At 35.7% G+C, this 26,773-nt stretch overlaps 2 protein-coding genes across 3 annotated transcripts; one reads left to right on the top strand and one right to left on the bottom strand.

Moving 5' to 3' along the window:
• Positions 1-3,616: 3,616 nt before the first annotated feature.
• LOC120628694 (COP9 signalosome complex subunit 7b) lies at positions 3,617-6,459 on the bottom strand. Its single transcript, XM_039897258.1, has 4 exons — positions 6,088-6,459; positions 4,858-5,110; positions 4,214-4,434; positions 3,617-3,830 (listed from the first exon to the last, which is right to left on the bottom strand). Exons 1-4 carry the CDS (start codon positions 6,280-6,282, stop codon positions 3,684-3,686), a joined length of 816 nt encoding a protein of 271 aa, XP_039753192.1. The 5' UTR covers positions 6,283-6,459; the 3' UTR covers positions 3,617-3,683.
• A 1,778-nt stretch (positions 6,460-8,237) lies between these two features.
• LOC120628547 (zinc finger protein 665-like) lies at positions 8,238-26,271 on the top strand. 2 transcript variants are annotated; one of them, XM_039896958.1, is made up of 17 exons: positions 8,238-8,861; positions 10,162-10,384; positions 11,305-11,388; positions 11,684-11,970; positions 12,445-12,592; positions 13,196-13,353; positions 13,883-14,026; positions 14,686-14,873; positions 15,971-16,289; positions 16,856-16,942; positions 17,533-17,668; positions 18,351-18,415; positions 19,400-19,494; positions 20,141-20,261; positions 21,185-21,448; positions 22,084-22,232; positions 23,551-26,271. In XM_039896958.1, the coding sequence occupies exons 1-17, from the start codon at positions 8,736-8,738 to the stop codon at positions 23,669-23,671; spliced, it is 2,715 nt and encodes a 904-aa protein (XP_039752892.1). In that variant the 5' UTR covers positions 8,238-8,735; the 3' UTR covers positions 23,672-26,271. The 2 variants fall into 2 exon arrangements, with proteins under 2 accessions (XP_039752892.1, XP_039752893.1); XM_039896959.1 differs by lacking the exon at positions 11,305-11,388.
• Positions 26,272-26,773: the final 502 nt, after the last annotated feature.

Raw genomic sequence — 26,773 nt, 5'->3', positions numbered from 1 at the left:
GACTCGCGACAATATCAAACCTAGGTCATACATTTAACGAAGGTAGGACAGTGGTTTGGCCTAGTTGAAACCGTGCATATGAATTGATTGCGTCACAGAATTAAGAGCATACAGAATCCTAATTCAGCCATTATTGTATGCAGTGCATTGTATCCAATAACAGTGAAACTCTCCACGCACGTTTCACATTACACCTGCGGAACCTCACAAACGTTTCCCATTTATGGTAATTTCCCATTTATGGTAAACGTTTCGAACATTAGAGGTAAAATAATTACTGCCAAGTGCTGAATTTTATGAAGTGACTAAAAGTTTTTTCGAAAAACTCTACTAAAGTGGAGTGGTTTTTGATTCTTCAATATTAGTCGTGTACCTACACGGTTTCTGTATGTTCTTGATTCAGTGCATTGCCTTAGTTGTGCAATCAAAAAGCAATAGTATTTCTTTCACCTTACTCGGAATTTAAAGGCTTTTATTATTGTTCGAGAAACCCGGGCGTAAAAGTCACCTAGATAATATATATATTTTTCTTTTTGTATAATAGCGATTGTATGAAACCGTTAAATGGGAACTGGGAATGGGATGGAACCGTTAACCGTTAAAAACCTAGGTCATATTTTAATAAACAAGCGCAAAACATTCTGTTCGTATACATTTGCAAATTCGATGGTAGGTATTTAATAAACTTAGTATGGTTAATGGTGCACCCAACTCCAAGTTAGTTATGGAAACCAAGTATATTAGAGGTTTATTATATATACCTACCTATTACGTTTTGCTATAGTAAGTAGGTATGATCAGTTTAAAATGCTAAATACGAAAGAAGAGTCGATTTCTCATTCGCAACAAATACAGCAGACGATAAACACATACAAAGGTAGGTACCTATGCCAATGTTATGCACACCTCTGTGTGTAGTTACATATAAGTTAAACTAAATAAATAGGTAAGGTACATGAACCATGTAGATACAATCGGCGACTGCGAGCCCAGACTGTAGAGTGGTTAAACCAGTTTAAGAGTTCAGTTTCTCCCCACTCCCGAGTGTGCACAGAACAGCTGATTGATGCGACAACAAAGGAAACCCTACATAATTACGACGTGTCTACATATACAACGTAGTTTATGTTTGCAGCTTGTATACATTATACAATCTCTATCGATTCAACAATGTATCGCTCACAACTAATCTTAGATGTAGCTTGTTTTTCAACATTCTTTTATGCGTACTTACTTACCTATTGAGTTATAATCGTTTTACCTGTGACGCAAATAATAATAACTTTACGGTATAATAGATAGGTAGGTGCATCGTTTCGTAACATATTTAATACATTTTCATATATGATTAGCTTCGAATTACTAAGTTATGAAATGAGTGGTGAACAATGTTGAAATCTTGAGGTGGACTTTACCAAAACAAAGGGCATACTTGCCTTTCTGTTCATCCAATACACGCCGCTCCTAGAGATTACTTTACTCCAAAAAACTATAGTTTATATAAACAAAAGTTTGGTTTGCAATTGATCACGGTAACATTTTATTAAAATGTTTTTTACGTTGTTTTTTATATCGAATCAATTTGTCACTTATGTCGTAATTTGCACTGGACCTAATCTTTTCCGTTTTAACTTTCACGACGCGTAATTTATTAGGAGAATATACATTTGTAAGTACTAAATAGTCTTTGTTTACGTTACGTTGGTTTTATTATATTATTTACATCACTTATCGGTGGCCTACGAACGTGATAATCGTTGGTACTGCCTGCGCACTTAGTTTGCGCTGCTGCGTCAGAAACAGACTTTTCGTCTCAGCTCGGCTGCCAAAGTTCGTCCGAACGACATCGGATCGGAAGGCTGTCGGCCTTGGTTCGTAGTTTTCTATCTCAGTTTCTAGCCTAGACAGTCCTATTTTGTTTCACTCGCGACTTTGACAGGTGACAGTTTGTTTGCAGTGTTACTAGATTGACATATCATAAAAACTACCATTTGATTTAACTGTTTTTTAACCCAAAATCTATATTATGATTAAAAAATACTTGTACACTAATCGTCTTGAAACTTAATAAGAAGCTCTAAAAGTAATACGATCCTTTCCACTGTGAAAACAAAAGAATTTTAAATCTGCTCAGGTACACTAACTTTGTAAAGGACATCAGACCATTAAGCGAGTATTTTCTGATAGTTAAGTTAAGCTGTAACTGAGTCGATTGCACTGTTAGTTTCAAATTAGTTTAAAGGTTTGTATAGGTAATCGCTTTACTTTTCTATATTGCCTCGTAGAATACGTCAAACCATCCGTCCCAGTCATAACTTTCACCTAATTTACGCGATAAATTTTTTTGTTTTTTTTTTCAATAGACAAGTGCTTGGCTGCAATCACACCTGATGGTAAGTGATGATGCAGATGAAGCGCGCTTGCCTAGAAGATGCCTATCCACTCTTGATTTGAAGGTACCCAGATTATAGGTATCGGGGAAGACGGAAGATTGGAGGGCACTTCCAGGTGTAAGTTTCATGATCATGAGTGACCAGAGAATGATATGACACAGCAGGTGACATTTACATCCTATAATAGGGTTCCTGTAACTGGATTACTAGGCAAAACGAAATATTGGAAAACCTTTGATAAGATTCCTATGGTAAGGAATAGAAGCTAATTTTATAAAATTTACTAAAAAATTGGTAGAAATTTCGCGAGTATGGCAATTAACTTTATTTGAAACTTTCTAAAATGGAATGGTGTGCTTTACGAAAAAAACAGCCAGCTCTTCCTTCACAATGAGACAAACAAACGCGATGTAATCTGTCTTATATTAATTTTCAGCTCTGAGACTCCATGCACTCCACAACAAATGCGATAAATAAATACCTCTCTATTACAGGGGCATTGCTACGACGCTTACTAGTTCTATCCAGTACCAAACCAGCTTAATCCAGCTACCTTCAGCACACGACAAAATTCAGAAATAAGCCGGAATACTGGTAAAAGACCTGCTTTTACCAGTATTCCGGCTTATTTCTGAATTTTGTCGTGTGGTAGATCAGAATACATTGGTCGCTACCCATCCTCCCCGCGCGGACTTCGTACGAGGCGACTAAGGGAATATAGCAGAGAATGAGCAGCCTCTTTGCTACTACTAACTTCTTCTACTCGCCGATCACCAACCTGTCCACCATTAGTCCATCAGTGGACTGTTTTAGGATTCCTAATAGCTCAATGAGAGCAGGAATATCTATAATGGCAGGGGCTAATTTTATCGTTATTACTTGACTTTCTACTTTTCTTTATTTTTATTGCACTACAAGCTAATCCTATACTGCAACCTCACTAATGGGCTAACCTTACTAAGTATCTTTCACATCACAAAAATCTCATTGCTCTTTGGTGATGGCCTAAAAGCCTCCCACCAGACCAGACCAGAGGCCCCTGACAATCAAACCCGGAACCTTTTTATTATAAAGTCACATGGCCAATCACAGCACCACAGAGATCATTGACATTAGCACTTGTCAATTAACGTTATCAAGATCTGCAGTACTTTACCAAAGCCCGCCCAACCGCTTTGGAATAAAGTGCGGGAGAAGGATATTAGAGCCACAAGGCTGATGATAGTAAGTACATATTTTCGAGGGTAGTACCTAAATATTTATTATTAATATATGACAAGATATACAGGATTATGTGGTTTTCTGCCAGAAAATCCCGCGCGCTCCCTTTCCTTTGCTGGAGTTCTTCTTGGGAGCTGAACGGGATTCGCTTCCACCGGCAGAAGCTGACTCTTCGTTTTCTCCTTGTGTTTTTTGACTCTTCTTTATGTACAATATCTGTAAACAAGAGATAAATAATTAAAATCAAATTAATAACACAAACACTGTTTGAATTGCAGAACACACATCTAACTTTAAAAGGCCCAGAAACAGAAGAAGACACCTCTAACTTTTCTAAGTTATGTGCGTTCTAAGCAATTAAATGCATGCTTGCTTGAAAGTTCTTTATATGGTCATTAATTTGTTCACAATTCTTCACCTTTGCTTTAAGCAAAACGTAAGTAAAATAAAAATCTGTAGTACATAACTTGCAACTCTAAACTGAGGAGCATTAAATCCTTTTTCTATGACGGTATAATGTTTCCATATGCGAAAGCGACACTACGTTTGCGAGTGTACAAATCTTATAAAAGGCTAAACTTTTGCACAGAAATACTCACCTCCTGGTCAATAGCTTGTTGGTGTCTAATGGCACACTGTTTTCTGTGGTTGGCACGCTGGATGTGTCTGTCCACCGAGCTGAGCACAGCTTCGCAAGCGTTGCACCAGTCAGCCAAGACATCTGCTATGGCCGCTGCATCTTCTAATCTTGCATCGCGGCCTAGGGCTACGTCTACTTCTACGCGTTTGCATTCTTGGTCTAATTTGCCATGGATTATATCTGGAAATGGTATATACATTATTAAATTCAAATAAAAAAAAATTATTTGTTATTAATATGTTTATTATATTTCCATTTCACAAGCATTTTTCACTATAATATACTTCAATCAATGGGATCTGAGCTATGTTAGGTAAATAGGATTCTTTTAGAATTCAATATTGATTAGTAAGTGCAAGATTTGTGTATACAGAGTTAAACAATTATTTTTTGTGCTATAATATATGTATCTTAATTTATTTTATTCAATAACCCAGTTATAGCATAGCGTAACATAAATTGAAGGAGTATAAACCAAACCATGGATTATTCAAACTCCTTCAATTTATGTTACATATTGCAAATTTTAACTGAAATAATGAATTAAACTCTCTTTCTCTCTGGACAGCACACAATTTAATCAGCAAGGAACAAAAAAAATACCTGCATATATTGCTTCAATGATCAGATCTTCTAAATCTCTAACATTTTTAATATCCAATTCTTTGAGTAACACACTATATGGAATACATTTCTCCTGTGTTGCCAGAGTTGCTATGGTCAGATGCTGTAGCTTCTTACACTGTACTTGAGTGAGTTCTAGGTAATCAGACTTGTTCTCCAGATAGTCTTTGTATGTGCCATATGCAAATAAGTTGAGCGTTTTAAAATGTGTGGCATATTGTCCTGTTTCTAACTGAAATTTTATAAAACACAAATTATAGAAAACTTTTGTTATTTGTTACTCACAACTAATGTAATTTTAAGGCTTACTAGATATGGTATGGCTACATAATATGATATAAATAAATAAATATACTACGACAATACACACAACGCCATCTAGCCCCAAAGTAAGCGTAGCTTGTGTTATGGGTACTAAGATAGCTGACGAATATGTTTTTTTTATGAATGAAATACACATAAATACTTATAATATACAGATAAACACCCAGACACTGAAAAACATTCATGTTCATCACACAAACATTTTCCAGTTGTGGGAATCGAACCCACGACCTTGGACTCAGAAAGCAGGGTCGCTGCGCACTGCGCCACTAGGCCGTCAAATGATATGTGATTATACCCTTAATGGCAGAGATACCTTTAAGGACAATTTTGTGTTGTGAACACAAAATAAGAACACAACTTCTACTAAGCTACTCCATTTAGTGTGCTAGCTAACCACCTCCATCACCTAATAACAAGCAAAACATAAGACTCAGATATGATCTGATTTGACTCAAGTTCAAGTATAATATCAAATTCCCAAATAATCCAAGTATCTATACTCAATCACACAACAATGTCTGCTAATGGCCTATAATAATTACAGCCATATACCACAAACATTGCTTGTCAATAAGACTAAGCTAATCAATAAAGATTTGATGTTTTTAATAATTGATTATGGGCAAATCGTCCCATTGGGAGAGGCCTTTAATCAGTGGATTGTTACAGGCTACTGATTTACCTAGGCACCATCACTTTCCATTAGGATAAGTTTCAATCTCAAGTTTATTAATTACATTATTTATTTGCATGAAAATAAAAAATAAAAATTAGGTATACAAGTTTATTCGCAATCTGTATCAAGTATAAATAAGTAACTCAAATATGCAGAGAGGGCATATTTCTTTGTGATTATCGCAGAGATATTGATGAATAACTAACCTCTTGTATGTTAGGCATTTCAAGTAGTTCACCAAATACATGCACCCCTGGAGCTTCAAGTACTTGTTTTATAAGTTCGGCACATGCTGATCCTTTGGCCCCCTTCGCGAGTAATATAAATTGTTCTAAGGGGTGATTTGTTGAGACAGAAGTTAGTGACGACGGTTCATCCCTGTCCATTGAAATAGGATTCATAGTGAATGAGCTTATTGTAATAAGCTTCTCTGTACCGTAAAACTACTTTTCCGACTACAGTTTTTATGTGGCTTTCTTTACAGGAACAGTAATAACAATTTTATCTGTAATCAACTTTTTAGTTAAACTTGCACAAATCTGAAACCTCAATTTTCAACATGACAACAATTGAACACAGACTAGGTAGAATCTAGAATATTGAAGTAGTCTATGGTAGAATGGTAATCAACTAATCTCCATTACAGACTACAGAGTAGCATAAACTGTATTATGTAGTAAATTAATACGCCTTTTTAAATCCGGTCATAAAAATGACCTTAACAATTACAGGCCTATTTCAATCTTGCCAACTCTTAGTAAGGTCTTTGAAAAAAATTATACTTTATCAACTTTTAAATCATTTTAATGTAAATAACTTACTTCATCCGGAGCAGTACGGCTTCACTAAAGGTCGTAGTACAACGGATGCAGGCGCAAGACTTATTAAGCATATTTACGATGCCTGGGAACGTTCGCAGAATGCCATTGGTGTTTTCTGTGATCTGTCCAAAGCATTCGATTGCGTTGAACACAAAATGTTGTTATTAAAACTAAGCCACTATGGCATCAAAAACGTTGCACTCAATTTAATTGCCTCTTATCTAAGTGATAGAATTCAAAGGGTATGCGTAAAAGACATAGTCTAAGGAATCATCTACCTTAATGGGTGTCCCACAAAGCTCAATTTTGGGTCCCTTATTGTTTCTGGTGTATATAAATGATCTGCCACACCATGTCAGGGGCACTTGTGAGATTGTACTGTTCGCAGATGATACATCTCTCATTTTTAAGACTGATAGAAACAAAGATAATTTTGACGACGTAAACGGTGCTTTGTCACATGTGTCAGACTGGTTTACTATTAATAACTTACTTTAAAATGCAAAACCAAGTGTTTGGCATTGTTTTGGCTAACGTAAAAAAATTGATAAAAACATCATAATAAATGGAGAAACACTTAAAATAGAAAACTCCACTGTTTTTCTAGGAGAGACCTTAGATTGAAAGCTACAGTGGGGTACCCATATAGAAAGCCTAGCGATTAAACTCAGCTCAGCTGCATATGCAATCAGGAAAATTAGACAGCTTACCGATGTTGAAACAGCTTTCGCATACTTTCACAGTATTATGTCCTATGGGATCTTGCTGTGGGGAAAAGCTGCAGATATTGAAAGTATATTTATACTACAAAAAAGAGCCGTACGATCAATATATAAACTTGGATCACGCGAATCGCTTCGTGAAAAATTTAAACAAATAGGTATTCTTACAGTAGCTTCGCAATACATGTATAATAATATAGTCTTTGTGAGACAAAATATTACTCTTTATAAATCAAAAGCTGAAATTAACAATCGACTTACCAGAAACGTTCATAAATTAGTGATATCTGCATATCGTCTGCGAAAGGTGCAGAACTCCTTTGTGGGTTGAGTATACGCTTTTACAACATGATTCCTAAGGAAATTCTTGACCATTGGTAGGTCAACATACATTTAAAAAATGTGTAAAAACGCATCTAGTACAGCGAGGTTACTATACATTTGATGAATTCCTCAATGACAAGGTAGAATGGAAGCAGCCAGCCTCGTTCCCATCTCCCGCAAGATAGCAAAATGATTGTAAATGTTGATGTTGGAAAAGAGCAACTACTGAGTTTCTTGCTGGCTCTTCTCAGTAGAGTATCATACTTGACGTTTCAAAAGTGCTTATAAAGAAGGCCTACTTGAAATAAATGAATTTGAATTTGTATTCATCACAGAAATTGTCTATGCTATGTTGGTAAGACCCAACCATTGGCCACCTAACCAAATCGTGTCGTATGAAATAACTTAAGGCTATGGTCTAATGTCAAGTTTAGTCTGTTAAATATAGATGTAAAAAAATTGCCATAAACAATAAAATGGCGTCCGGTTTTTTGTGTGTGCGATAAAATAATTGTTTTTATGAAATCACCAAATGTAATTGATAATTTTAGAATTATCGTTTTATGTGTACAGTAATTATGAACGTAAAGTTAAGTTTTACGTTTAGAAGTTTGTTTTGTGTGCCGTGAAACTCCGATTACGTGCGTGTCGATGTAGTGTATAGCGTCCTGTGCCGCCTTTTTCATTAAACTGATGAGTTTAATTCGCGGCCAGAAGTGGATAGGTTCTAATAAATGTCTGGGAATCTTTGTGTAGAGGTATCGTGCGATGTCCAAAGTTAGTTAAAGTTATTTGTTTCGGCGGTAGATGGATTGATGAGTGCGACTACATTGTGCGTTAGTAGGTGTGAAAGCGTATGTACATGGTCGTAATGGCAAATCTGTCATGAGTAGTTTTCCGTGTGTTTACCAGTGTTTACTATCGGTCTCTGGATGTGTGCTAGTTGATGTTGAACTTTTTTGATGTAGTGAAATAAAATCTGTGAAAATGTGTATGCCAACGCCGAGCAATGTCTCCGGATTCGGGTACTCATGGGGCTTCACGAGTACTTCGGATCTCACCAAGTGCGAAGTTGATACTCCCAGTAGTCTGAGCTACACGCTGGGGAACACGGTAAGTCTTGTTTACATTCCACATTCCTGTTGGAAATTATCCAAACATTACGGATAATTCGATTTTTTCTCCTATAATCGTTTTATTTCTTTGTCCTTGTATGAATGGATTAATATAAAAAGTCTCTTTTATGTTATTAAACTATAATAAACAAACTTTACTTAAGTAGTTATTATTGTATTCAGATAAGTAGCATTTATTGTATTCAATATAAATTTGGAGATTTTCAACATTTGCAGATTTACAATGTACTCTTTTTGGATATTCGTGTTGTTTTATATAAACAAAAATAAGTTTGTCTAAATCAAAACATGTAGATAGTTAACTTATTGTTTGTATTTTAATCTGAAAAGTAAAAAGTCTCAAATAAAATACCAAATTTCAGAAAAAAATTGTCCTTTTCATAGCTCTAGGTTCCATGGTTCTTACTTCTTACTTAGCTCATAGCTAAGTATTCTATGGATATGATAAGACTTTAATCTTGTAACAAAAGGTGATGAGGATGTAAATCAACCGTTTTATTAAAGCCAAATTAAAGTCTGAAAAACCCACAGGCATAAAGATATCCTCACAATATTTTCTATCAACTTTAATGGAATTATCTGTTATAGGCTATATTGATGCTTATGATGAAAATAATAAATGTGAACAAACCAAATTAGGATCATCAAACATAACATTAAAATATAGTTATATACAATGTGTAGTATAGAAATATAATTAATCATACCTATTGACTGCATTTTTATTCACAATAATATAATAAAATAATGATTATTTTAATTAGCTTTAATATTATTTTATAAATGCAAAAAAAAAAAAAATCTTACAATGAGCTTGATTTGCTCTACTATTTGGTGAGGTCTTGGTATCCAAACATTTTTTAAATAAAAATAAAGTGGATAACCAATTCCCTACATGGTACTACTTTTGTATTGACCCCTTAATAAATGCATTTTACTAACCCAACCAAGCGTAAAACTACATATGGTTTATTTCTAAATTAAAAATAAATATATTTTTTAATTTATGCTGTTTATCTTTGCCATGCCTATGCCTACCTATGTTAGGTATAACTAGTATTTTACTTTGCTTGTCTTAGCATTTTATATGTATAATGTTAATTCCAAAGGTTACAAATACAATCTGGCTCTAAGAAGTAGATTATGACTTAGCTGGTGGCAGTTTTTTTTTTTTTTATAATTATTGTCAACTCTCAGAGTACACAACCTTAATTGGTTGATTGACTAATTATTTTTATTTTCACAAGTGTGTGTAATGCTAAATATGTTTATTTTAGGTGTCACCAGAAACAACATTGACTGTTATGTCCCACAAGACACCTCAAGTCCAAGAGAAAGTTGGCACAGTTGCAGTAGCAGTAACAAATGCAGCAACGCAAGTTACAAGGGTTCTCACTGGGACACCTGTTCCTGGCAGGAGGGCCATGTTTGTTCTAAACGAAGCTCCAACTCACACATTAAACAGGGTGTCACAGCAAAATCAGACAGCAACAATACAAAGTGAGTTAATGTAATCCTTTACAAAGAAGTTTATTAAATAAATTATACATGAAACTTATGTGTATAAATATAAGGCTGTTTCTTCTTCTCTCTGCTCTGATAGGGCTACATGTATGTTTTTTAAAAAAGTGGTTATGAAAACAGCTGTTGCTTGTTAACACTGACCAGTCAGTTTTTAAAAAGTAAGTGTAAAAACTATACATATTTAGGTTAGGATTGATTAGCTCAGCGACTATCAGTGTGAGAAGAAAAGCAGCCTAAGGGCATCTATTTTGTCATAGTTTCATAAATATCTATTAAATTTTTAGATGTTGGCTTGAAATGAGGAACAAAAATACAAACGAAACGAAATTTTTGTACCAAAAGAAGACCAGGGTCTTACATTGTATAGTTTCCAAAAAGTGATAGTCAAAGTAAAATATTCTTAATTCCAAATCTAAAGAATCTTTACATGCTCATACATATTACTACATTGTGTAAGGCTATATAATGTAAGATGATAAGTATTTATTACAATAATAATATTTAATTATCCTTTCATAATCAAACCCTAAAAAGGTATAAAAACATGCATTGGTCTAGTAAAATTATATTTTCTTTAAGAAAAAAGTTTATTGCAGGAATGATACTGCTTGAGCTTCTGATGATTTATGACAGTTTAGTTTTTTTATTAATAACAATAAAGTTTGATCCTCAGACCTATTCTAAAACTATTAAAAAGTTCTTGTCTATTTTCAGCAAATTTTTTCTTATATTTAGTACGGCAGAGAATGTTACTATAGTTTATAGCCATGAATTAATCTAGTTTGGAAATAGCCAAAACAGATATTATGAAAAATAACCAGTAAATGGTGATGGTGAAGAAAACAACACAAGTTAAAAATTTAAAGTACATAGCCAATTTTATATCTTCTTTTAAGATCTTAGATGTGGTGCACGGGACGTAGCAAACATAGTTGTCCTGTCACACGCCGACTGCCCCACGCATTCTGAACCTATTTACAGTAAGCTTCAAATTTTTTAAATTGCATGATGCTTACTGTACTGTATAAAAAAAAACTATAAAACTTTTAAAACTGAACTTTCAAGTTACATGCGACTAACCAAACACTATGCAAATGCCTTTAATGGTAATTAATCTATAAGGCCATCTTAATGTGATTGTTTTAGACGTATCCTGTACAATAAAAGTTTAAAGACATGTCATTTCAAATTTTTAGGTCCAATTAAACTTTAAGGTGCTTTTTGTTTTTATCCAGTTAGTCCATTAATTGTTTTAATGTTGTTTTTCTGTTTCAGCAACAAATCTATCATCAAAACCCTTTATGACACCCATTGGTCCTATACAATTAACGGCAGAAGAATGCAACGAAATATTAATGAAACGCGCCTTGCAAGCCCAAGGGATTGCAACACCGGTTATAGATGCCTCGCAGTTGAACCATTCATTGTTAAATGGGAGCTTAAAGAGTTTAGTGGAAGCTACTCAACAGCAAAACCAGGATACCATACAGAGCACGACAGTTCACCAACATCATCTTCTGCATGCGAAGCAGGAGCCTGGCACTGCAAATAACTCCCCAAAAGTAAGTAATTACTATAAATATTCCACTAAAAAGCCACAACTCAATTAACTTTCTAATATTAAAGTAGTTATCACTAACATTTGGTTTAGTTCTTAAATCAGGTCTCCCAGGCTTAAAAATTAATCTATGTTCATCATGGAGATCTCTATTTTGTCAAGATTGGTACAGTTTTAAAAGCCATGCATGGGTAGCGCAGTTTGAAGGATGAAGGTATTCTGTTTTTCTGTCTCCAGCTATCTCTGTACTAAATCTCATTGAGATTTATGCAGCAGTTTAACAGACAATAAGTAACAAACAAATAAAAAAAGAATACAAAAACACAATCAACATTATAATAAATTAAGCCCTAAATGATTCCTATATAAACTTTATACATGAAATTGGATTGGATTACATTACGTGACAAGAAAAGGAATCAACTTATATTCCAAAATCAAGGTAACAAAAATTTAACATTTAATTGCATTATTACAGGCTGTATACTCACAGACTGATATGATGACAAACACTGTGATGTCAGCAGTTCCCACGCCTGTGAAGGAGAGACCTTATTCTTGCGATGAGTGCGGAAAATCCTTCCTATTGAAGCATCATCTAACCACACATGCAAGGGTACATACTGGTAAGTAATACTAATATTTAAATCATTTCGCTCAGCTTCCGTCTGTATAAGTTGCTACTTCTATTGTCTGTATCTACCTTCTCCAATAATGGGATTACAAGGTAAAATAAATTGTTTGTATAATGTACGTTTTTAGTGAAAGTTATAAATTAAATAATAAAAACATTGTTTCATAAAGATAATCTCTTAAAGTTGGTAAGGATGTATGGATGGATGGATGGATGTATGTATGGATGTATGGATGTTTGTTTGTTTGTTACTTTTTCACGCTAAAACTACTGAACCAATTGGAATACATTTTGGAATGGGTATTACCCCTGAATTGCCCCTGAGCTGTTTTTATTCCGGGAAAATGTTCGGTTTCCGCAGGATTCATGAAAAACCAAAAATACTTACGAAGCCACGGGCAACAGCTCGTTAATTATAATAACAAAATAATTATAACTGCAACCAACTAGCCGGGATGTAACGGTGGGTCGGCGGCCTTTGAGTATATACTCCTATAGAGAAAAGCTTTGACGTATCCTGGTCTGTCTGTATACACATGAGACGTGATCACCTCAGTATCTGCCTTACGTATTTAAAAACACTCTTTATTCCCAGGTGAGAGGCCACATGTCTGTGGCCACTGCGGTAAAGCATTCGCTCGGAAACACTGCCTTAACACCCATTTATTACTGCATTCTGCTGAGAGGCCGTACCGCTGTCACGAGTGCAAGATGGCGTTCACACTGAAACATCATCTCGTCACCCATTCTAGGGTGAGTAAATTGGTTATTAGTAGGGCTAGCATGTTTGCCACGAGATAATTATCTCTACCCACGCTTAATTCGTTAAGCTAAGTTATTCTCTGGGTAGTAAGTTAGAGGTGTGTTTCAAAATCCTAACCACCAGATTGATTTAAATATTTGAACAATGAAATCGTTATTTTTTAATTAATTTTTTATTTAACTATTAATTTAAAACATTACATTATTAGAAAAATAATATTTCAGCACCACAAAAACTATTCAGTTTTAACCAGGTGCCTACATTCTACTCACATTTGAATACACTGTAGTACACTGTATGAGAAAATATGACTTGAGTTTATTCTCTTATTATTACTGGTTATCTCTTATCGACAAGATTATTTATTAAGCATGGAAATATGTACAGGTTTATGCGTTTACCATATTTATGTTTACTCTTAGCTAATATCGTTAATAAGAGTCAACTTATTTTCTAATGCTGTAAGTGTAAATATTTCATTTGTCACCTATTTAAAAAAAAACTTTTCTTTGTTTGCAGGTGCATAGTCGCGATCGTCCGTTTGTGTGTGGCGAGTGCGGGCGAGGCTTCCCTTTGAAAAGGCACCTCGTGACTCACAGCAAGTACCATGCGGGCGAACGGCCTTACGTCTGTACTGATTGCGGAGAGAGCTTCGCCCAGAAGGTATGTGTGCAATAAGTTACAAATAAAAACTCTTTAGTCTTTTTTTATAGCAATAATTGACGGAACACGCAGATTGCCTATAAACAGAGCAAAACTTGGAGGGTATACTAGGGATACGTAATACAACATGCCACCCTGTGGGTATCATTGTGAGGCATAGGCGTTAAACCTCATGTGCGTGTAATAACACCGGCAACCAAATCCGGCATACAGCAATGCTGCTTTGCAACAGAAATAAGCATGGTAATTACCTGGAAGGGCTGTAACAAAAAGCTCTACTACTTTTAAATTCTGCTGGTTGAATACATGGCTGTCTTAGAAAACAGTATATATATATAAAAAAAAAAATGAAAAGTTAAAAGCACTTGTGCGAAAAATCCAACTTTGCGCACGATAAACAGTAATAAAAAGTACCACTTTAAACAACAATAGAGTAAAGTCAAATTGTTCTTTATTCCAATAGGCACATAGAAGGCACTTTTGATGCGTACATTACATTTAAAATATGACATAGAAGTAAGTTGATGGCGATAACAAAATTCGTCAACTCAAAACTAAAGCTATGAGGGTACCAAACGCGCCCTGGTCTCGCTTGTTTTTGTTTGTTGTTTTAATAGACAAGTGTAAGTATAAATAATTATAATTCTCGCTTTTCACAGGAACACTTGGTAATGCACAGTCGTTTCCACGGTTCCCTCTCGCCCTTCGTATGCCCCGACTGCGGGGTGGCTTTCGCGCGCAAGTTCCAGCTCGTCAACCACGGACGGATCCACGGAAGGGTTCCTCACGCGTGTCCCGTGTGCGGTAAGGAGTTTCTTCAGAAGAGGACTCTAGTTACGCATATGAAGTGAGTATTTTGATGTGAAAAATCTATTTTGTGTAAGATAGACCCACTTGCCGTCACGGACGATGGCATGACGTTCTGTTACGCCGTCATGCCAGTTTACTGGACCTCTCGATCGATATTATAAGTGCGTGAAAGCATATTAGTTCAGAATGTATATGGCGTTACAACATTATTTATAGTTACGAAATCTTACGTTATCCACCTTTTCCAGGATCAATATTTGTAGAATTGGCACCATTTTTTTAGGTTACTTATATATGAATACTATGTCTAAATGTATGTTATGCTTGATGTTATAATAATAATTTCATTTAAGTTGTACTGATACTTTTGAAAAAGTTTAAAATACAGTTTTAGAGCATTAGAAGTGAAAGAACAGTAGTAGAAACATTTTGAAGAAAATATAGTAAATGTGACTTATTTCTAAAATAACCTGTTGCCCGCGCTCTTCGTCATTGGCATTCCTGGTAAAAAAGTAGTCTATGTAACTTACTCTCCGTCCCTTCAAATATCTCTATTGCAAAAAATCTATTTGTTTAGTTTCTCGGTTGGTTAGTGCCTGAAGGAAAGACAAACAAACAAACTAACTTACGCATTTATTATATCCAGTATCTGTCAGTTGTCACAACGATAGTTATTTATTACCTAAGTCAGTTTTCAGAGAGATGTGCAAAAAAAAAAATCCAGGTCACTACATCATCACTTGACTATCGTAATAGTCGTCAAGCCCGCCAACACGTATTGTTCCTATTTATTGATAATTATTGTATAGATAATAGATATATATTAATTATTAAAATGTATATATAATGTTGTGTAGATGTTTATTATAAATATATAGTATTTATTTATTGCTCTAACTAGGTTGCTCTTCTAATAATTTTAAATGACAGTGCGAGATGGTGATAAAATAAAACACCCGACTAAGTTTGTAGTAGGCTTCTTCTTAGACCAGGACGCGTTTGGAACCCTCGTAGCTTAAGTTTTAAGTTTACGAATATGGTTATCGCCATCATCTCACTACCGTGTAATTCTCATGTAATGTACGCATTAAAAGTGCCACCTATGGGCCTGCTTGAATAAATACTTATTTACAGAATCCACACAGGAGACGGCGCAGTTGCGTGCCTAGAATGTGGCGAGGCGTTCAAATGCAAATCAGAGTTACAACAGCATTGTAAAATGACGAGGCACTGCCTCACGGCCGCACAGTCGCAACAAACGCAGCAGCAACAACAACAGCAGCAGCAACAAGCGCAGCAACAGGCGCAACAGCAAGCGCAACAACAGGCGCAGCAGCAGGCCCAGCAACAGGCACAGCAACAAGCGCAACAGCAAGCGCAACAACAGCAGCAGCAACAACAGCAGCAGGCGACTGTTATAAAACAGGATGACTTCAAACCACAAATAGTTCAAGTAAGAATTGGTGCGATGATATCGAAGCGGTGATAGCGCATAGGGTAGGACCTCGACTAACGAGCTAACTTAACTTTTCTAAGCTACTTGCGTTTTAAGTGATCAAAATATCACTTTCTTCAACGGTGAAGGAAAACATCGTGAGGAAACCCGCATGCCTGAGAGTTCTACATAATGTTCTCAAATCTGAGAAAGTCCACCAATCCGCTGGGCCAGAGTGTTGGACTATGCCCTTTAACACTCTTCATTGTGGGAGGAGACCCGTTCTGGTGATATGATGAAGTTTATTAGATATCTTTTCATAACACTAAAATTACGAGCGCATCGGTACACATACGAAATAAACGTAACAGCAATATAAACAGCAGCAGCAGCAATAACAAAACCAGCATCAGTAGCAGCAACAACAACAACAGCTTAGTAAGAACAATAACAACGACGAGAACAGCAACCAGCAATACTGCAAGCAAAACAATTGCAGCAGTCGCAAAGTCAACATAATATTATGGGTACCTTTATGATGCCTGTATAAAAAGCAAACTTTATATAATTAATATTATTCTCAGGTAATTGGTGCTGACGGACAAATACTCTCTGAGAAGACCACCCCTGGGTACGTGTGCCCCGAGTGTGGCTCATGTTTCAATACAAAGGTATGTTTTATGAGATAGCAAAATATACAATGTATAAACTTTAACTGCACCTAAATTAGTTCAAAAATAATATATCGTTTCGGAAGGTTTTGGAGGATAATCACTAGTAGGGCTAGCGGGCACACCACAAGATAATTGTATACGCATTCTCTCGTCTACCGCTATACAAATAGTAGGACTAACAGCGTTGGCAGTAGTGGGCTTGGGAGAGCGAAACTTGCTAGGGGTTGAGATCCTGCTCTCGAAAACAACCGGCAACACACGTACAACACACACACAACACACCCACAACACACACATACACACGCATACACACACCCACGCATATACACAATACACGCATACACACACACCCACGCATATACACAATACACGCATACACACACACCCACCCACACACATACACACCCACACACATACACACCCATACACACACACACCCACCCACACGCACACCTACCCACACACACACCCAAACACATACAGATCCACGCACACACCACACACTTCATTATCAAATAAGGAAGTCTTAGGCAGAGCACTTTTGCGCGTTCCCGGTTTTAATGTTATAATCATCAACTTGTTCCCAGGAGGCCCTCTCGCTGCACGTCCGCCTCCACGCGGGCGACAGGACCTGCGTGACGGATCTTTGCGCACTCACAGCCGCATTGCAGCCTGGTCTGGTAGCCGCAGCAAGCGTTGCCAACGCGACGCACACCGCACACAGTAAGTGTGATCGTGCCGCGATGTCAACCAAGCCTATACCATATACCATATGTTGTTGTGTTTAGACAGCTGGTTGGTACAGTGAGCAGCGACCCTGCTTTCTGCGTCCAAGGCCGCGGGTTTGATCCCCACAACTGGAAAAATGATTTTGTGATGAACATAAATATTTTTCAGTGTCTCTGTATATTATAAGTATTTATGTGTATTATATTCATATAAATATTCTTCAGCTATCTTAGTACCCATAACACAAGAAACGCTTACTAGGGCTAGATGGCGATGTGTTTATTTTCGTAGTATGTTTATTTATTTTATTATTATTTATTTATACCTGAAAGTCAGCTGCAGTTGGCAAATTCTGCAGTACCAAATTCAAATTCATTATTCATGTAGGCCTATCGCAGGCACTTATGAAACGTTCATACACTTATGTTTACATAGTTGTGAGGTGATAGTGAAAACTATGTTGCAAAATTAAATCTTAATCTACGAGAGTTTCAAACGCGCTCTGGAGCCCACAACAAACTTAGCTGGATGCAAACATTATGTGATTCTATTCTGCACAAGTGCACAAAATTGAGTTTTAGTCCGCCTACATAGCATATTCTCATTTCATTATTAAAAGTTCTCTCAACCTTATTTCGCAGCACTGAGCACACTACAACACTTATCTTTGTTTCAGGTCAGCCGATACAGATTATATCCAACAACCCCAACAATGTAGTTCATACACAAGTTATAGCAACGGTGAGTATTTATTCAAACTTTTAACCTATGGTTGGATAGAGGTCCCTTTGATGTTCCCAAACTTTTTTAAATGGAATTATCGAAATCGGCTTAACCGATCTTAATAATTCTATCACCATCAAAAATCTATTATATTTAGAAGAAACAAAAGCAATATTTTATTTTAGTAACAATAAGTTTTAAATTCTGTAAGCATCTACGCTTGTGCTGACTTAACAATCCGTCATATGTGAATACTATGTACCAACTACAAAAATTATTGGTCTTTATTTATTACTTAAACAGCTTTATTGCGTATTACAGAAAACAAACTATGAATATTCTTGAAATATTATAGTCCTAAGGCAACCTTATCAGTAAAGTCTCAAACATAACTCCAAGGTATCCTAAACAAAAGGAATAAATATTTAGTAGATCTTAAATAAAATACCACAGAGCTATATACCTATTTATTATAAACAATCCACAATAACACGATTTTCATAAATTATTTTACCATAATCATATGCAGATAATATATCTTGTTTTATGTGTATAGTCATAAAATCCCCTGTTGAGGGAATAAATAAATAAGTAAAGTTAAACATGAGTGAAACGGTGGACTGAAACAGCAAGTCTCTTATACAATGTGTAATAGAATTAAGAAATAATACTGAAGGATGCATAAGTATATTTCATAAAGAATCAACCTGTAAAAATATTACAAAAGAAGCACATTTATGTTTCCAAACAAACGAACGTATACTTATAACGTTTACCGTATTGAAGGTAAAAGACCGACACGCGCATAGTACCAACGCTACGCGACGCGTCCCTAATAAATTGATAGGAGTCGTGAAGAGATGTTAGGGCTGTATCTTATTTCTTTCCGTAAAAAGTATGGCAGTGTAGTATCGGTTTCACAGATAAGTCTCATAGAGATGCCTGAAGCCTGTGAAGTATTATTTCAGTTTTGATTAACACATTGTAAATTGATCGTTACAGAATCACCATGTACAGCCACGGCCGAAGCTACACTTCTGCGTCGACTGTGGCAAAGGATTTGCAGCTAAGCACGGCCTATTAGCACATCATAGAAGGTAATGCACTACATTAATAGAAAAATCGATTCATGGTGCAATAAATAAAATATTGCAATGTGAAACAACTAGAATAGAAGCGAACAGAAGGTATAGAAGCGGTGATAGCCCAGAAGCAGGACTTCGAATCCCTTTCGGGGGAGACCGGTGCTATGTAGTGGACCGGTAATGGGTTGATATGATGATGAAACAACTTGGTATATTAATATAATGATCAAACAAAAAATACAAAAATGTTTCTTGGAACATTCAGTTTTCGACTTATTACTTTATCTAATTAATACTTTACTTACCTATTCGAGATTATGAGATACAAACCACTGATAGGCTGACGCAAGGAAGGACAGGCAAATGCATAAAAAAACACGTTTCTTGGAAACTTTAATTTTCAACTTTTTTATACTCTTACCTATAAGGGATTACGAGATACAGATCGCTGATAGTCTCACGCGTACGGTCTACGGAACCCTAATCTAGGACCTCCCACTTTTATATATAAGACATACACACACACACACACACACACACACACACACACACACACACACACACACACACACACACACACACAAAAAATGCTCACCACTTCGTCAGGTAGGTCGACAATGGGCGTATCATCAGTGACAGGGTTCTATGTTGATTCCAGGCATCCGGAGGGCAGTTGTACGTTGCGGACGCACGTGTGCGACCAGTGCGGTAAGGCGTTCTTCCAGAAGAATCACTTGATGTTACATCAAAGGCAGCACATGGATTTGCCGCCGAGAGCGGTAAGTTTCACGTATTCTTTTTTACTGACCACTTAAAAGTCGGTCCCGGTTATTATCACAGACTTTGTGATTATAAATGTAAAAGCCCGCTGCCCTACATTGGAGCTGCGTGGTGGGTCTATGCCAACCATTTCTCCTATTTGAGAGGAGGTCGGTTCCCAGCAGTGTGACTAATAGGCTGTGGATGATTAATCAGTTCAAAGGGAATTTCGCTTGGATCTGCAGCTGAAACGAATTTGGGTATGACGCATCCAAGCGACCTTATCAATAAAAAAATCATCAAATATATAGTAACCTTGCTGTTATAAATGTGTTTAAACCTATGCATTGCTAGGTTATAGTAGATAACTACTTTTAGAGAAATAACTCCATATACAACCATAAATCATCAGGCTATATTTAAGGTAACAAGTTTCTCCTGGAACTGATACCTACTTTTAGAGAAAAAAACTCTAAAAAGTGTTAGTTAAAATCACGTGGTGACAACCATAAGTGATCAGCATTGTAAGGTCCAAAGGTGACACAGATTATAAATAAAATATATAAAGGTCCACGTGTTAATGCGTAGTCAAGTCATTATAATTGACTAGGAATAAAATAATTGTCAAATTCTGTTTTTTTAATCTTTAATAGAAGAAAATTTAAATATAATTGACTTAAAATTACAAAAGTTTCTTTAAATCGAGTAATATATACTCTGATTTGATTTCCTTGTTTCTAATGAACTTGTATATTTGAATAACAACACTTAGGAGGAGATTCATTGTAACGAAATTGAGATTGGTTTCGGGTAGTAGGGTAGTAGAGTCGCTAATTAACGATCTAGTGGTGTCTGTAGAAGTTTAGACGAAATTGAGCTTTAATACAAGCATGATAAGTTTCATTTTGTTTTGAACCTTTTCTTAAGTAAAAATTTGCCGTAGACGCAAGCGCAGCAGCAAGCGACGCAACAAGCGCAACAGCAAGCGGCGCAACAGGCGGCGCAGCAGGTCGCGCAACAAGTCCAGCAACAGGTTCAGCAACAGCAACAGCAACAACAGCAGCAGCAGCAGCAGCAGCAACAACAACAACAACAACAACAACAGCAGCAACAGCAACAACAGCAGCAGCAGCATCAACAACAAGTGCAGCATCAGAACACGTTAGAGATAGAACAGGATCATCAACAACCTACGCATATACAAGTGGTGAGAAAAATAAATTCACTCATATACTTATTTCATATAGTTTGTCTAGTGGTTTATTTTTCTGCAACGTATCTAGTTCCCAGGAGTGGTCATTCAACAGAATAGTGACGTCACGTATTTGGTACTTCGTTGCTAATTCTTAGCGACAGATGACATTATTAGGTTCCAAAGAACTAGAATTCTGAGTCGCAAAGGCACTTCTGTAAAAGGAAATGGGTGCTAATTTCTTCGCCTTTATAAATTGCCCTCTCCTCAGTCACTCAGTCAGTTACATTATTTGTCCCTATTAGTTTTTCGATAACCAAAAAAAACTAAGAATTAAATATAACGAGTCTGCTATGTGAGTTTTCTTTTGCTCGCATGTGATATGAAAGTGTTTTTACTTGGAGTTTTGGATATCCATCATGTGATTTGAAAGTGTCTTTTATGCGAGTATCGTATATCCAACATGTAAGATGCAGATTTCTTTCTTGTGAGTTCTGAATGTCTAGAACGAAACTCGCACGAAAGACACTTTCAGATCATATGATCCGTAAGTGTCTTTTGTGCGAGTTTCTTAACTTTCGTTCTTGAAAAATTGAAAATGATTTCTTCATAAAACTTGCTCTCTTGATTAAATATCTTAACTGTTCCAGGTAACGAATCGATCCGGTCAAGTTATCGGCAATCAGATAGTAGTGGGGACGGTGGCAGGCCGCCGGACGTTGTTGGGCACGCCGTTGCAGATCGTGACGCGCGACGGAAAACCTCTGAACGCACAACTTGCGCACAAACGACATCATAGGTATGTATTTTGCTAGTACTAAGTACTAGAAAACCCATAACAAATTACACGTACAGTCTATTTTTCTCACCTATCACATAATGTCAACAAACTTGTCATTACTTTTCAGTGTAAAGTTTATAACACTATTAAAAAAAATTATAAAAACAAACTTTCATAAAGAAATTCTCTTTTATTTTTTTTTGTTATTATTTTATCACACTTGTTTTTCTAAATTCTTAAAACATACTTTACAATCAAAAGTAATGCAACAGTTGCTTACATTATAAGACAGGTAAGAAAAAAATAGTTTAGATCGATATTGGACGTAGTTGCGGCGGAAAAATTGGTATGTAGTTTACATACACATTTTTCCCAATTTTTTTTTGAAAATATCTATTAATATATACAATTGATATAGTTATGTGAACGGTGTCTAAATTAAATTCATCATCATCATTATGAACGCATTCACCGCCCACTACAGGCCACGCGTCTCACAGAATGAGAAGGTTTCATGTCTTATTCCACCATGCTGGTTGGCCAAGTGCGGATCGGTAGACTTCACATAAATTTGAGAAAATTAAGGAGAACTCTCAGGCATGCAGGTTTCCTCACGATGTTTTCCTTCATCAAGCAGATTATATTATAATTGCTAAAATGAGTAATGCACATAACTACGATAAGTTTAGAGGATCCTACTGGACCCCCCCAGAAAGAAGTCCGTACCGCTAACCACTAGGCTATCAACGCTTTTCTATTATTAATTCACTGACACTGCTTCTATCTGTTTCTTTTCGACGTCCGATTAGCGCAGTGGGCAGTGACCCTGCTTTTTGAGACCTGGAAAATGTTTGTGTGATGAACATGCATGTTTTACAGTGTCTGGGTGTTCATATGTATGTTATACGTATTTATGCATATTATTCATAAAAATATTCATCAGCCATTTTAGTACCCTTACATAAGGTACGATTATTTTGGAGCTAGATGGCGATGTGTGTATTGTCGTTGTATGTGTGTATTGTAACGACATAGCTGAGAGAACAGATCTGTTTTGTTATACTCTGAAACTGTACAAACTCACAAAGGTTGCTCTGTGGTGCATTTGTTACATTGATAAAGTTTAGTATGTAGGTTAGTAAAATATAGTTTAATTGTATGTTGATAGGTGCATCAGAATCTACGCTAGTGTAATACTAGTCGTAGGTTGAAAAATATATAAATAAATATTTATTTATTTTGAATGCAGTTAAGTCACAACATAACCTAAAATTAAAAATACAGACGGGGTAGAAGCAAAAGATTATTAATACTTTATGTATAGTATGTTTTCCAGCGGCGATGTGAAAGAAGTAGGAGGTCTGGTGCTATCGACGGGGCGGGGCGCCGGTCTCATCAAGTACGAGATCTCGCTTCCGCCGCCCACTTCAGTGGTTCAAGTGCAGCAGCTGGACTGAGCCAAGCCCGAGCCAGACGACATGCTTGTCTGGCAGAAGTGATCCACGAGTGAACCGCGAGTGAATCGCCAGTGAACCCACGAGTGAATTACGAGTGAATCGCGAGTGAAACGCAAGTGATCCGCGAGTGAACCATAAGTGAACTACAAAATCTTACGAGCACCATCACTAGTGTTCATTAATGTTGTGCATCGAGTTAACGTCCATATAGGATTGGTTAGAAATGTCGAGGAACGATATTAAATCGATAATCGAGACTCAGAAAATGAGCTTAGTGAGTTGTCTGATTGGATGTAGTTATGCAAATAGGCTTTAAACAAACCCTTCATCTAGTCTCCAAGACCGCTAAATACGATTTATTCTGCCTCCCTTATTATTAGTTTAAACATGGTATAACATTTGTATAGCTAACAGTTTTTTGTCACATTCTGACATTTGAAAGGTGCTGTTAGTTGAAGTGCGACAAAACACTGCATAATTATTTCAGCCCCACCTTTAATAAAATAAGAGGGTTTTAATATAAGTGAAAGAAAAAGTACAAAAATGTGACTTAAGGATGGAATAATTTTTGCTGAAAAATTGCACTGATAGAAAACTAGATTTGTCTTCATTTTGTGTCAGTTGGAGTGGGGTTGAAACAGTTTCACATAACTACGTCCAATTCAGTTGTGGAGTCAAGTACGAAATTCTTCCTTAAAAATCAAATCGAATCTTCCTTAAAAATAAAAGTGAAAACTTTCCGATAAGATCGGATCTGTTTAAGCAGATGACCGCCTTAAAAATTTCGTACGCGAATTATGTCAGTATGTTTAAACTTACTGTTATTTTCAAGTTTAGCGATTCATGGTCACATTAATCAAAGTTCAGTTTGGCTAGTTCATTAATCTTACTTGGCTAGACTAATGTTGGCTGGCCAAACTCCTTGGAATTTACCATAATAAACAAACGTTTGACTACTATTGTATTGCGATAAAGTTTACTGCACAGACACTCATTACTTACTTCAGTCCAGCTTATGTTGATACAACAACTGGAATTTGTTTTTCTTAACGTCATGTAGGAAGAACAACAATCCAACCACAAGAGCCAATTCTAAAATAGACTGTAAAAATAAAATAGATTTAATTGTATATTTTATAAATAAGCGCGTCCAATTAGTTTCTTTGATTAATCGATTTTTCAAATCAGTTTGGCTCAATTTTCCTTTTCTAAATGAAATACAGTTGTTATTAGAATACATATTTGTTTACACTGAAAATAATAACAAAATTTCCAGCCATATTCGATCATCCTCAGCCTATTAATGTCCCATCAATAGAGCTCATCAACCCACCATACTACTCCAATGCGGGTTTGCGGGCTTTTATCTAAGATCATAAACACCGCTGATTGATAAAATCGATTAGTCGCTAAGCCATACTGTGCGTTGTTACGCCTTAACTAGATTTCAATAGATTGAAGAGCTTTATTTGAATACACAAAAAGCCTTAATATAGAGCCTTATCATTTTTCCTTTCTGTTCAAAGTAGAGGTCGTGTTTAGAGTTTAAAGGGTGAATGGTTCTACTTATTCAATGGCAATAACTGATTATATACTTTATCTATTATACTATTTGCTATTTGACGTTTGACTAATAAGTTTCATATCAAGAAATTAATTAAAATAATGTATACTTCACTATTGGATTCTCAGAATTATAGAAGTGTTCATATATTATAGATATCGGTAAGTATCGATATAAAAAAAAATGTAATACAATAGTAAGTTACTCTACTCTAGATTTGTTTTTAAAATGGAGTCCATCGGTATTGTGTGTTTCGCTAAAGCAGTCTGTCCAATAAGAAAATAGTATAATGAAGATAATATTATCAAACTGTGTGTATATATAATAATATATGTTATAGAGTGATTAATAAATGCTCTAAAATTTAGAGCATTTACAGAGCGTGTGGTGTGTGTAAAAAGATTGATAAATTGTATTTTACTTGTACAAAGTCCTTTTTAGCAGAATTGATAGTTATGTACATATAACGATAAAGTAAACTGAAAAAACATGTGTTTATTTCCGTTTAATTATGCACTAATAGGTAAAATTTTTTTCATTTTGCATAATGGAAAATTGATCCTCCTCTCAATCACTTAAAGATGAAATGTTACATTTAATGCTCGCATTTATGCAAAATCTGTAACTGTAATTAAATTTCAATAACATAATAATTTTTAATTTTTATCATGAATTATTGCATGAATCTTTGCACCCTTAACTTTATTTTATATTTTATTTTATGATAGTTGTTTTTGAAGTGCCAAGTGAAATAAATTTTATATATATTCAATTTGCCAGAAGTGACTTTGTTCATGAAAAATAGGATAGTAGGTAGTTTCTCGATGTACATTAGCTTCGACGTAAGGGTACTTTAGGTATCTAGTTACTAGTGTAATCTATTGTACATATCAAAAATGAAGTTTTGTAACATGGTTCTGCAAAAAGTTTTTGTAATAAGTTGTACAATCAATAGGGCTGGGCGCAATTAAACATGTGTCTTTCATGGTTTTAAAAAAATAATGAATATAATTGCCTTGCGCTTATACGCATTTAAGTTTATAGTTGTTTTGTTTCTTCTTATTTAATGGCCTATTTCAATATTCTTTGTATTTTGAAAGTACATGATTGTTTTAGAGTATCGAAACACTTAAGGCTGGGTCCAGATATGATTATTTGGAAGATGCACAATCACCGTATCTGTATATCTCCCACCTTATAAGGTTATCAGTATCTCAGTGTCGACATCGTTCATTTCATTTCATAGTTAATTTTTCAGTTAACTTGGTATCAAATCATAACGCTGTAATTGTGTTTCTCTTGGATGATTTAACAACTGACTTGTCATGGAAAAGGCAGTATTGCGTGTAATGACTGTGTTCTCCTTCTTCTGCTGAATTACACTAAAAGTAGTGCTTACTATATTTTTAAGCAATCTCTCTCTGTCAGGGCTCTAATTAAAAACAGAACTTACGACTATAATGGTACGATTCCACCAAAATAGTGTGCAGCACATTTGTTTACAAACATTTTGTGCAAAACTCCAGCAGTGCACGTAC

Source organism: Pararge aegeria, chromosome 13 (genome assembly GCF_905163445.1).
Source record: "Pararge aegeria chromosome 13, ilParAegt1.1, whole genome shotgun sequence".
Lineage (NCBI taxonomy): Eukaryota > Metazoa > Arthropoda > Insecta > Lepidoptera > Nymphalidae > Pararge > Pararge aegeria.
Note: the sequence above shows the minus strand (reverse complement) of the source record. Positions and strands in the feature narration are given on the sequence as shown.